Source organism: Aplidium turbinatum, chromosome 7 (genome assembly GCF_918807975.1).
Source record: "Aplidium turbinatum chromosome 7, kaAplTurb1.1, whole genome shotgun sequence".
NCBI classification, from domain to species: Eukaryota; Metazoa; Chordata; class Ascidiacea; order Aplousobranchia; family Polyclinidae; genus Aplidium; species Aplidium turbinatum.
Window position 1 is genome coordinate 27,126,880 of NC_137478.1, and position 13,785 is coordinate 27,140,664.

The 13,785-nt window shown below is 36.1% G+C and overlaps 1 protein-coding gene across 1 annotated transcript in view; it reads right to left on the bottom strand.

Annotated features, from left to right (window-relative positions):
• Positions 1 to 13,785, bottom strand: part of LOC145774019 (uncharacterized) — a 29,971-nt gene that overhangs the window by 15,575 nt on the left and 611 nt on the right. The window contains exons 2-6 of the mRNA XM_082585152.1: positions 13,246 to 13,336; positions 12,370 to 12,476; positions 11,854 to 11,935; positions 11,110 to 11,315; positions 4,423 to 4,579 (exon numbers count right to left, since the gene is read on the bottom strand). Coding sequence (XP_082441278.1) covers positions 4,423 to 4,579; positions 11,110 to 11,315; positions 11,854 to 11,935; positions 12,370 to 12,476; positions 13,246 to 13,336 — 643 coding nt within the window. The remainder of the gene's footprint in view (positions 1 to 4,422; positions 4,580 to 11,109; positions 11,316 to 11,853; positions 11,936 to 12,369; positions 12,477 to 13,245; positions 13,337 to 13,785) is intronic.

Genomic DNA, 13,785 nt, shown 5'->3' on the forward strand with positions numbered 1-13,785 from the left:
TTAGATCCGTTTGAAAAGTTCTAAAGAAATATTACCAACACATATTTCCCACAAAGGATCACGGGGGTATATGTATAATTGTATAATGTATTGTATATCTTGAAAACTAGAGCTTATGAAAAAAATGACTGCATTTTCGGAATCAGCGCCCCAGATATACCTGAAATAGGCCTAACATTCCAGGCACCAAATGATGCGTTGACCAGTAATATTCATGCATAAGATAGTGTTGCACCTCAGCTAAGCTGCAAGTTCTCCTTCTTTAACAGATTAATCATGTTTGATCAGTTATGTGTAAATAAATCGCAAACAAGTACAAATTTTTGTAGAAATACTTTATGACTTCTGTTATACCTACCATAAACCCATTACCCAGAATTACTTTCTGAAAGTGGTACAACAAGTTTGGAACAACCAATCTCATACAATAGGTTACCAACAACCACTACACTACCAACCCTTGATCTAGATTTATCGATGGCTAGGGTCATATACATAACTTTGAGACGCTGTGCAAAGATTTTACTTAAAAAATCCCACTGATTACACATAACTTTTCAAGTGAAGGCCAAGTATTGGTTCTGATTATATCATCATTAAGTTTCTTCCTCTCGTCGAGGGTTGGAGGCAATGAAGCGCCAAGTTTCTCTGTAGCAAGATATTTTTATTGCAGTTCTGTCACCAAGTCCTGACTAGTCTGCAATTTCATTAGTCCAAATTCTTGGTGGTTTGCCCCTATTTCGTTTTCCATTTATTTTTCCTTCTAGTAGATGTTTTTGAATAAAATTATTGCGAAGTGTTGATGTTAATTTTGCGTGTTGTAAATGTTATTTTCATTTTTACAAAGTTGTTGCTTGCTATTTTTATTCGTCTCAATATTTCCCTACCGCATCTGCCATGTTGAGTTATTGCGTGTCCCACTGTAACAACTCTAGATAGGTAAAGCGTTTGACTTGTTCCACAAGGATTCCGTCGATAGTAATATGTACAGCTGGCGCATTTTCTTTTCTTGTAATAATTATCTTTTGCGTCTTTTTGTATTTTTCATGTTATATTCCTTTCCGGTATTGTTTGCGGTAATTTTTTCAATTTTTTGTTATATTTCTTTTGGTTCTAAACAAACAAGTCAAACTAAGAGTTGATCAAAAACAAATAGAATTTGATCAGATAACCCGCTGTTAAAAAACAATATGTATTATCGTAAACACCCAAAGGATCGCAAAAGGAAAGGTTGACATGAGCCTTGCAGAAGTTATACTCCAAAGGATGTCGTATAACATTTTAAAGGTCTTTCACTGCACTACGAATTAAACCACCCATTACACTACCACAGTTGACCACTTTAAAGTTACAATCATCATTATCTCGCATGACACAAACAAGTATGGAGATATTTACAGTAGATTCGATTATTGGCTGGCTGAAACTGAGAAAAAAATGGTGAAAACCGGCTTAAACCTGTAACACTTGGCAGGTCATTTTCTGAGGTAGACAAGTGACACACAAAGTAATTTTGACACAACGCCATAGGTTAGTATTAAACGTGTGTGCGTTGTGTACAAATACTTTAAGCGATAATGTTTGAAGCTTTTCGATATTCCACTCGTATGGGAAGTTTAGTACTCAGAATACGGAAGCAACGTGCTCATAATTACATGATTCTCATTATCTTAACTTGCAATGACACTGCAGCATGAAAGAAATGGTGTCATTTGTGCTCTGTTTACTTCCTGGTTAGGCGCTGGTGTTCTACTCTACGTTTGTGAACGGAGATTGAGTGCGAGTTATTTGTGGGCTGACAGTGACGCGTTATGCTGCTGAGAATAGTAAACATCTGGAATCATATGATGGAAAAGCATGAAAGTCCTATTGCATTTACAACTAAAGGAAACGCGTAAAAAGAAAGAACTTCCTTTCAGAAAAGTAGGCAACAGTTTCTCTTTCCCCTCCGAAATGATCACAGGCATTTTGTGATTTGCCATCATTCGAAAGATGATGTTGAAACGGACGCATTTTCATAAAATAATAAAGCGAGCGTGGTTGCTCTCAATGAAAAGTCTTGCCGATGCTTACAGTATATAAATATCATCATAAATTGTAACTCCTTTTACACCGGTAATGCAATGGCAGTCACTGCTTCAGGGAGTGGTAAGAATATAGAAAGTGAGTAATGCCCGGATTCCATTTACTCCATCAATGCACACAAATGTACATAGTGATAGTAAAGTTACACATTTCAAAACTTGCAGTCTGTTACCATTGCCGAAGTAACTTTTTGTGACCTCTAGGAAATACTTTTGGTGCACACTGAGCGTCAACTGCAGAATTGGTCATTTTTGCAGATTCTACAGTGCTTGTTGGCCCTATTTCAAGAATTATCTCAGTATTCATAAATTGTAAAGTGTACGCACAAAAGCAACGCAGTTTCATATTAAAAAGAATTGAACAAAAGGCGTAACGGCTAACGTTTTTGGCTAGAGTGGGGCAGTGATATCACAGATACACTGTCCAGTATACAAAATACTGTTAAAAAGAAGCATATATAAATGAACAAATCGTTTTACTACGATATTCACTATGCTGGACGTGGATACAACACGAAAACTTTTCTTTCAGAAACTTAAAACGCAAGAATACACTCACATAAAAAAGGTGGAAAATTACCATAAACAGTCAGCTTCAAAAACGCACTTGACGAGAAATTTGGTACTTCGAACTGCAGCAGAGTCACAAAAGGAGCGGCAAGTACGTGAGGTTAGTGTACCCAATGAAAAAGCTAGTCTGCGTTCAACGCAAGAGAAAATAAACATTAAACCGTGTCCACAGTAAACAAAGCTTTGACGCAAAACTTCTTTAAAAAAGCTTTTGTAACATTGTTTCTACATAAGAAAAGAAGCTCAATCAAAAAATAAAGAGCCAAAATGTAGATACTAAACTCATCCAATTAGCATTCACATTTAGAGCTCTTTATTTTTTTTATTAGATTAACCAGGCGTTCCAATCATTTTGCTCATAAGTATTAGGCTTAGGTAATTATTTATTAGCTAGCATTTTGTTTTCGAATGTTTAATTCAGCTTTAATGCCAAAACAGCGTGTTTTTCTTTACAATAAGAAGATGTTTTAAAATCGAAATTATTGATCGCTTTTCACCACACGAATAACAAATAGCACTTTTTCTTTAAGTTTTCCAATCAACCGACAATGAGAAGTCATTTGTGTTGACATTTGTAGCTGCTGGGGAAAAGTAAGCCAATGATGCCACTGACCCCTCAGGCTAGTGAAACACTTCCAATTAATTGTGCTTCACTGTATTGCGTACAACGCAAAAGTGCTTGCAATATTCAGTACGCCATTGCCACAGTCAACAGTTAATCATTGACGAACGACAAGTCGCCCCCTCAAACGAGTAAAAAATCGTAATTGTCACAATTCCAGAAAATCAAAACGCAAAGGACGGTTTTATGATTGAAAATCGCAAGTTGTTCCGACAATATTAGACTCCAAACGCACAAAAAGTACAAACAAAGAAATGTAAAGTGCTTGTAACTTGCTCCTATTACTTTGATGACATTTTTCACATGACACTTAAAGCGCATCTTCAGACGAAGATAAAAATTTCAAAATTTATGACGTATCCCCATGGAATCATTTAATTTTTTGAAATGGATTACTCATGAATGTTTTGTATAAAAAAAAATTGGAAAAAGTTTATGACAAAAAGATTTAACTATTGATTTAACTTCAATGTCTTAAAACAAGCCTTTGCCGAAATGAGATTCAAATGTTTCTGGGAAACCTGGAGGACTTGTAAGCAACAAAAGCGGCAAGTAATCAATAGATTAGCGATTTGATAATCTAATCTAATTCAAAATTAATCACACTAATCAATTTCAACTAAGGTATCCAGTCAGCAACTCAGTCGTTTTTTAAATTAGTTCAACGTCTGCAGACGTTGAATCAATGCAAAACAGCAAAAAGAAAAAGGGCTGAAAAAAGCATGAAGTGTAAGCAATGTGTCTTTGGTAATTTGCATATCACGTTTATGTAACGTTTCAAAACATCACGGCTGTGCTACGATTTTCAGTTTAGACTTCTCAGATACGGTACGTACTAAAAAACCACAAACAATATTATATTCAGAAAAAGAATCTAATTATTTTGAAAAAAGTATGAAATCAACTACAAAACCGGGAAACAACATCGAAGACTTTCGACACGTCACGGATTGTGTTTATGTCAACGTCCAATTTCCGTCAGCAAAATCGATTAATTTTACTCTATTTATCCATTATTTTGCATTGATTCAACGTCTTCTCAATATAAAAATGACGAATTTTGTTACCTGGGTTGTTCAATGATAGACAAGTATTTTTTGTGTGGCTGAAAACTAAAGAAATCCGGTGATTTGAAGAACAACTCACCTGGAAGAGCCTAGAAAAGACGTCGAACTCAAAATTTGAAATGTGATCATTGCAAACAAGATCTATCGTCGATTTCAACGCGATGCTTTCCAAGCCTGAAGAAATCGGATGGACTTTAATCAGCTCCTGGCGGAACACCTTCCACGGTATGATCGTTCTATGAAAGATAAGAACAAATCATTGCAAATGACTGCTCAGTTTCGAATACAACAATGGAAGAGAGATAGGATGTTGGAATCACAGAATATAGGACGTACGACAACCTACAGAAACGTCTCACGTGGGTTAAAGAAGACTGAGATTAAAAACTGGACTAACGCATTTAGGGTGTAACACTCCGACCAACTTACTTGTTGGCTAGTTATTGTGGTTTGCGAAATGACTTAACTTGATCAATGGAAAACAATTTTTGGAAAAAAAATATTGTTTAAGCAGGCCACGCTCCCCGTTTTTGTTGCAAAATCCCCATTACCCCAAATTTGCTATATCTCGTATCCTGGTGGAGATAGAGAGCTGCTTTTTCCACCAAAAGATGCAGAATACCAAAGTTTCTATCCGACTTATGAACATGCTATAGCCCTAAAACCTTTACTTCTTTCTATAATTGAGAAAAACTGTTTTGAGAGTAAAATCTGTCATTTTTGAAACAAAATGCTTGTATTTCAGATCTTGGCTTGCACGATTGTCATTCAGTCATTAAACATAACCTTTAAATCAAACTTGTAAGCTGTATAAGAACGCTATTGTTTTATTCAATAAATTAATGAGGCATGAAACAATCAACACAAAACTATACAATACATGCTAGACAAAGTACATTGTCCTGTTAATTTCTCATTGCGAATAGGATGCATTGCTAATGTAACTCTTTGTCTTTATGTCAACATCACTTGTGTCACGGATCTTTTTGCTATTAATTGTTTCTTTCACGTGGCCTATCAATCGCTCATAAGAAGTATTGTTGTTTCGAAACACTTCCCAACCATCCTTACTCCCTGCTGTCAGACATGGTAAAAATGCAGAAGTTGCATCCATAAATGCCGTCAGCGGACGGTTTGACCGCAACAGAGCTTTGGTATCTGCTTTTTTTGCTGTTGAAATCCTAGATACATCAATGTTGGCATGCAGTGCACCCAGCGCAGCTGTCTTTGGGTTCATCCATTTCTTACAGTGGTCAATGAAGCATTTCTTTGCTGGTTCAGAAGCATTACATGCTTTCATGAAGCTTCTCATTTTTAGGACAACTGATGGACCTTGTACGGCACTGCGATGCAAGTATATTTGAAAGAAAGATGGAACATATACATCCACAATAAATTGAACAATGTTGTTCAGAATGACGAGTTGTCCTGCTTCCAATTCACCAATTTTGAAAAGTTTGATTCTCAAATAGCGTGTTTATGGCAAGTTCTGAGAGTTCTGTCTTGCATTTGCTTCAAATTTTTGCGACTGACAACCACACCAACACCACCAATCACCATGTTACGTTCTGAGCGCTGATCTAAAAGAAATTTTAGCTCTTTTGGATGAACTCTTGACGACATTGGACAAGAGCAAATAACCTTTGTTTTCCAATGGTCTGTGCAGGAGATATCTTTTTCATTGATGGTACTGTCAAATGCGAAGTTGCATTTACACGAGCAAATGTCAAATAGCTCATTACATTGTTTTTCAAAATTGGCAATTTTTTGCAAGTAGCTTGGAGATGCGAGTCTTTCTTGGTTGTGCCTTCAAACTAGAAAAAAGATTTAAACTGCTTTTGATCTTTTCTTTAATTCTTCGACATGATATCAAGACACTTCCTAAGTTTGCAAAAACCCAAGTTTGGCGAATGTCTTCTTCTACAAGACTTGCCGGTACACGACAACTGGGCGATACCCACTTGGGCGAGACCCAGGGTTGGAAAAAATCATGATATTTTTAAAAAAATCGGATTTTTTTTGATTTAAATCGGATTTTTTTGATTTAAATCAGATTTTTTTGATTTTTTTTTATATAAAAAGCGTCGAGTCTACTTGGGGGAAGAGATTATTTTAGTAAGATAGCAGAATTATTTTCAACCCCTTGATTGATTGAAAGGCTTTGCTTTGCAAGTGTTTAATCATTTTTATTATCACATTGTAGGCTAGCCTGTCTAGTGTCTATTGCACGGCACTACGACAGTTTATCGAACGACAGTTTATCGAACGACAATTAATCGAACGACAGTTTATCGAAACGACAGTTTATCGAACGACAATTTACCGAACCACAGTTAATCGAAAACCTAACCCCTAAGCACTAACCAGTAACCCTAACCATTATCCCCTAGCCCCTGAGTATTCCATTGCATATGTGCTTCGTCGTTCGATAAACTGTCGTTTCGATAAACAGTCGTTTGATGAACTGTCGTTTTGATAAACAGTCGTTTCGATGAACTGTCGTTCGATAAACTGTCGTTCTATGAACTGTCGTTCGATAAATTGTCTTTTGATAAATTGTCGCGTCACGCTATTGCACATATTGTTAAGTAGGTGTGATATGTTGCTTTATACTAAATCATAATGTGCATATCGAGATTGAGGTACGTCTCAGACTGTCATCTCACTACACTAAAACCTTTCCTTACGTTTGAGCACACATTACTTTGCTTTTTTGCTCAACTGATGCATAGCCTACAACCAGACTTTTTGCAAAGAAAGTTTAACTGTGTAATATAATTATGTTACCGACGTACCATACCAAAACAATAAAAGTTCAGATGACACAAAATTGCAGTTTATTTTGCATTGAGAAGTTTGTACATAAATACAAGCTCGCCAGCTTTTGCAGTGCCCAATCGATTTCAAACTTCTGATTGAAGTAGACCAAAAGTGGAAAAAACTGGCTCAAAAGCTATGTTTAGTGAACAACACTGTTTGTGAACTGCCAAGTAAACTAAGTTGCCTTTCAAAACATGCATAGCCTATAGCCTCAAGTATTTAAATATAACTTTTGTATTACAGAGAAGCAGTGAAACGTTTGTTGATGTATTTATTTTTATTTTAGCAAATAAAAAATCATTTGATTTTTTTAATTGATTTTTATTGTTTGATTTAAATCAATGATTTAAATCAGCCAACCCTGGCGAGACCAGGTGGGCGACGAGCCAAGTGGGCGACGGACTAAGTGGGCGATGAGCCAAGTGGGCAAAGACCAAAGTGGGCGACGGTAGCGAAAGTTTAGCCGTTCGGAACTGTGGTGACATAGCCTATATAATTTATCTAGTTGCTTTGCGGTGTCACGGTTTATTGTGAAGCTTAAGAGAAACCCCTCAGAAAAGAGACAAACGAATGGCAAAGAGTGGTTGAAGTCATCGAAGCTTGTCAGTCGTAATAAAGTCATATTTTCTGTTTTAGATCATAAAATATGACTTTTCATTTTTGTAAGCATTTGTAAGTCCAGTTTGTCTCGCTCAGTTGTCGTGTGTCGAGACTTGCAACATCAGAGACAGTAGGCTTAAAATTGGGACCTTTTCCAAGCTTGTCTTCTGTTTAATGACTGTACTAGTTACACAGTTGTGAGTTTGAATAAAGGCTATCTGTATGGGCTTAATGACATTCATCTGAGCCATGATCTGAAATACAAGCATTTGGTTACGAAAGATGCAAATTTTACTGTCAAAAACAGTTATTCTCAATTATAGAAAAAACTAAAGGGTTTAGGGCTATGGTACATTCATAAGTTGGATATAAACTTTCATATTCTGCATCTTTTGGTGGCAAAATTAGCTCTCTACCTCCATCGTGGGATGAGATATAGCAAATAGTGGGGTTATTGGGGTTTCGTCACAAAAATTGGGAGCGTGGCCCGCTTAAATGACTTTTTTTTTCAAAAATTTTTTCCCCCTTGATCAAGTTAGGTCATTTTGCAAACCACAATAACTAGCCAGCAGCAATTTGTAAAAAAAGTGTGTAAAGTGTTACACCAGCGGTTCCCAACCGGGGGGGAATTCCCCACTAGGGGGGAATTTTGCAATTTTCAGGGGGGAATTTGGTTTCAGCATTGTAAACCTTTTTAAGCCTAGTAAGTTGGCCTACACTATAGCGTTAAAGAGGAAATTATTATTAGATTAACTCCCGATTATAGCAACTGTGCACTGACATGGATGCAGGCCAGCAGGTAGGCCTACTTCTTTTTCATTCAAATACTCGATGACTTTTAAGAGGAAACAAACCAAGCGAGTGTTTGAGCTCAGAGACGAGCTTAAATTATTTTTTGATCTTTAAATAAAATTGAAATTTGTTTCATTGCTGAATGATAACAGATGGATTAGATTCCTTGCTTATTTGTTTGGTCCAATGAATAAACTAAATCTGAAAATGCAAGGGAAAAACACCAATATCCAATCGCCATCTCCGTTCAAATAGATCGATAGCCTAAATAAGCAGCTATAAATAAGCAGATAGCCTACCATGTGAATTTACAAGCTGTAGGTTACTGCTTCCATGCTGGCTGAAGGCAGGTTGGAAGAAAGTGATTGATTAACGTCACTGTTATTAGGAGATTGTCTTAAAGTAGGTTACTAGAAGGCTTTGCTGTCCTGATCGTGGGGGGTGGTCACAGCGGTAAACCATAATCTCTTCGTGGGAAAATTGTAACATAAGATTCCCGGATCCGTTCGTCTGCATGCAATGACCGAAAAGAAACACTCTTTTGAAACGTCTATTCAAAAAGTGTATTTCTGTAAAATTAGCCCGCGGCTATCGAAAATGGGGTGCAATGCGATACACCACTAAAAACTTGTCACTACAATCCAAACTACTTAGATAAAAGACGGAAACTTTGTCCAGCTAGCAAGCACTAAGCGAAACAGTTAAATTTGCGACCAACTTTCAAGCAACAACTTTACGAATGATCAGAATAATTTGCGATATCTCAAACTCACGTAAACAGTCACTGTGACGCAATAATGAAAGGAATTGTGAAGCAATTCAAACAAGTGTTCAAAGGTGATGATGCAATGTTTTATCAGGTCTTACGAACGATGGTGCAACATTGGCTCATTTTTTAGGAAAAATTCCATGACGTAATACGCTAAGATTCAGTAGACCTGAACGGTTTTATATGACGTTTGATTTGGTGAAAATTGTCCGTAACAGGGGGATTACGCTTTGTCTGGCCTCTACCTTTCGACCAGCCTGGCTTGGGTGCCCTTCAAGAAGCAGATGCCATACCGCTCAGCATTTAAAGATGCTTTGAAAGTTTTCACCAGCAAGCGTGATATTTGAAAGAGAAAAGTTAAAATAAATATTGAACACATTACCATGTTTAAGGAATTATCATCGGTGCTGGTTGTTGACGACAAAGAACAAGTTTTTCCAGAGTTGGAAAAAAAATTGATTTTGCAACATTTCAAGCTCATTAGAAGTAGAATTCATTTGATATTTTCCTGACGTTTATGACGATAAGCTTGATTTAATACGAAATTCATTCACATTGTTGATGGAAAACCTTCCCGATAAATTGCAGGATGAATTTTTAGAACTCAAAACGGATTCTTGCGCAAGAGACTTATTCAGAGAAAAATCAATCACTGGATTTTGGCCATTAATGTGTAATTCCTATCCCAAAGTGACAGAGAAAGCTATTCGAAGTATCCTCCGGTTTGCTTTCACTTATCTATGCGCAGATTAGATGTGGAGAATGATATTCGTTGTGCTCTTTCCAATAGCCTACTCTTCTACCACATTCATGAGTTGTCAAAACAAAAAATCATAAGCTTCACACAGACTGTTAAATGCATTGACTTTTATATTTTGATTGAGTGTATTCTTTGAATAAAATACGTTTCAGCACCGCTCTTCATTAATTAAATTATTTTAGTATGAAAAGGAATATTAGCCTACAGGCTTAAAAGCTTATTACTAGTGAAAGTTTAGTTTGTTTTCCAAGACTTAGATTAAAATATTAATGTAAACGAGTTTTCAACAAAATAAATTTATAGGAGGGAATTTAGATTTGAATAACTACTAAAAGGGTCCACCGGATAAAAAAGGTTGGGAACCACTGTGTTACACCCTACTAACGCAATTGCATATTAAACATATGCTTTAAACATCAGGTAACCTTTCAATGACACTTAATCAGAAAAAATTAAAAAGATACTTATATATAATTATATCAAATATAGTTATTACTATCTGAAGCCTTTACAAATTGTTTCACCTAACGGATCATCAGAAGGTCTTATTCAAATAGAATCTTATTCAAATTTGAATAAGACCTTCTGATGATCCGTTAGGTGAAACAATTTGTAAAGGCTTCAGATAGTAATAACTATATTTGATTTAATTCGCTCTGCTTTGCCTTTTTGCTTGGCATTGAGTACTTTTTGTAGTATTAATAGTTTTCATTGTTTTATATATAATTATATATACCGTAATGTAGAAGTTAAAAATTATTTATAGATGAGAGACATTAAAACAATTGAGTCATTTTGTGTAGGAGAGAAAGGTATAACATGCTTGCTTCAATTCAAAGCTTCTGAGTAGCTTACGCAAATTAAGCTTTCATAGATGTTTATCCATATAAGGATTCCCACAGTCATTCATTGTAAAAGTCACAACACAGGTTTTAAATCACTTTAGTTTGTTTGTAATCTGTCTGGTATGATCAGAGCAAAAACAACACATGTCCTAAGATAAAACAAGACATGCAACAACCTACCTAGTTCCAAAATTATTGTGCCAAAACTGGGACGCTTCTGCTTTAGTGATTCTGTAATCTTCGCCAATGAATCGGCCATCCGGAAACTCAGCTTTTAGCTCAGCCAACATGTGACTGAAGACCAAAGAAAGCTTAGTGAGGCTCCTGCGTTGCTGAGATGTTTCATCAAACATCCGTTCCTTGCCATCCTTGAACAGCTTGATGGCCTGAAAAGTATTTTTGTGGCAGTGCATAAATAAGTTGCATTTGGTGGGTCATGGTGATGGTGTTTTGAATAACAAGAAATAATGTTGATCAAAAATTCAATCGCTATGGTCTCATTCGTGACGTGATCATGCAGCCGACAACTGCTTTTTAACTTTCTTTTCTGACGCATCAGGCTGAAGTAATTTGATAGTTTTTCTTAAGCAAAATGCATCGTGTATGCAACTTTGCTTTATGCATCTCAATTTATATACTTAAAATGCATAAAGTAGTGCCTCTCCTATGCCTAAAATAAATAGTTCTTGACTTTGAGCTAGTACAATGGTACATTTTATGGGAGATACAACTGCAAAAAAGCAAACAGATTGTCCTACACTGCAGATGACAAGCCAATAAAGAGTGGGTTAATCTATATGATGAAGATCACTCGGACTTAGTTAGGAAATCAACAGCTTAATAAGATGAATCAGTTTGTTTATCGGTAAAATTTAGTAACATGAAAATCCAACAGGCAAAGGTTCTTAAATCATTATATTATACCTCTTTGCACTTCTTCATTAAATTATCCAGAAACACTCGAAAGTATTCGCAATCGTTAAGAACTTGTAATCGATCTTCATACCTTTAACAGGCAAGCAATTTGTTAAGGTGCGAAGAACACATTTGTGTATTGAACCTATTCGTTAAATTTGCTTTGTGCAATTTTTCATAAATATTCTAAAAATGAGTTAAAAAAATTTAATTCTTTTAATTTAACATACAGCTTTGAAACTTAATTCTGAGTGATTCCAAAAACGATACAGTGATAGTAGCCTACATAGAGAAGACAATTGCTGCAAAAAATCATTCACCCGGTCACTTGTAAAAACGAACTAAGGTTGGATGATTGGCTAAGCGTGAATAGATTATGTATGAAAACATAAAACAGACATCATTTCATGATTAGTAATGAAATATAGACAATTTTCATTTTCTTACTGCTTGGTACTTTTTATATAAAACAAACATGTTTTAGACAAATTTGATAATAAATGAAATGCAGAAAGTTGCACCCACCTTTGAATAATGAGACACAGATGGGTGTAAGTATCTGGTAAGATATCAAGAATATAAGGAGGACTGTTTTTTAAATTCATTTTATGTTGCTGGCAAAGTTTGGCAACCTGAAAAAAGCAAAGCGTTTTGATTTAAACAGCCTGTACATTGTACATCACAGACAGCCGTCTTAAATAAACTTGATTTAATGTATGGTACTGGTACCTAACATACAGAAAAATTCATTCTCAATCAAAACAATTTATCATTGACACATTCTTGTTTGATTTAATTATTACACTTTAGTTCAATTTAGTGATGGGTCATTCAAGGATTGCATGAAAATCCTTGTTGTTACAGGCTACAAAATATAAACTAAACCGGAATGGCCCGTTTCGGTGAGTCCGATCCCTTAACGGGGGATTTTTTTTTTTTTAAATTATCGGGTAAAAAGGTAAAGGGGGGTCCCATACTTGATTCAAGTGTCGGGTATGAGAAGATAAGGCTCTCATTGTACTAAGCCTTCGGCACTAAGGAGAGTAGAGTGGCCAGTTCTTTTCTCTCGGCCGCCTTTACTTCAGCAACTACGCCCACCCAATTTATTACACCCTGGGTAGAGGTGAGCGGTGTTTTCAACAACCAGCTAAAGCCGGGAGTCGAACCAGGTTTGCATAATTGGAAAATTATTGGGTACCATAGCCTAATTATCATTGCCGTTTTAAGGTTAGGGGTTAGAGGTTAGGAACTCACCGAATCAGACTCACCGAATAGTAGCAGACGCAAGCTAAACACAAGCAAATCATAAGCTAAAGCGTAAGCATCAACTTCTTATGAAAACGCATAATTGGATTTTGAATATCACAAAACATAACCTATATCTTTTCATATTTATCATACTTTGTCCATTAATTTAGATGCTTTTTCAATGTATTTCTTATCGATTGTAACCCGTTGATGAGGAGAAGCATCATTCAATGCATCATGAAAACTGCAATAACATAAAACATATGAAACAAATTACAACACATCATATTTTTTGCTTGTGTGTAAAAGGTGAGCCCATACTTGATCCAAGCATTGGGGGATGAGAATATACTTAAGGTTTGGCTCTTAATACTTTTGGCTCTAAGGCTCTATACGAATATACTTACCGTAATATACTTAGGGTTTCATTGTGCTAAGCCGACGGCACTAACAAGAGTAGGGTGGCCACTGGCTAGTTCAATTCTCTTTGTCATCTTTCATTCAGCTACTATGCGCACTCAATTTATTATACCCTGGTTAGAGGTGAGTGGTGTTTTTGAACAACCAGCTAAAGCCGAGAATCGACCCAGGATTGCATGATAGGAAAGCAAACACCTTATCCGCTGTGCCATCCTACTGTTTTGCATAAGTACATAAAAAGTGCAAAATCCCCACATGCAAGCACTTAAAAAA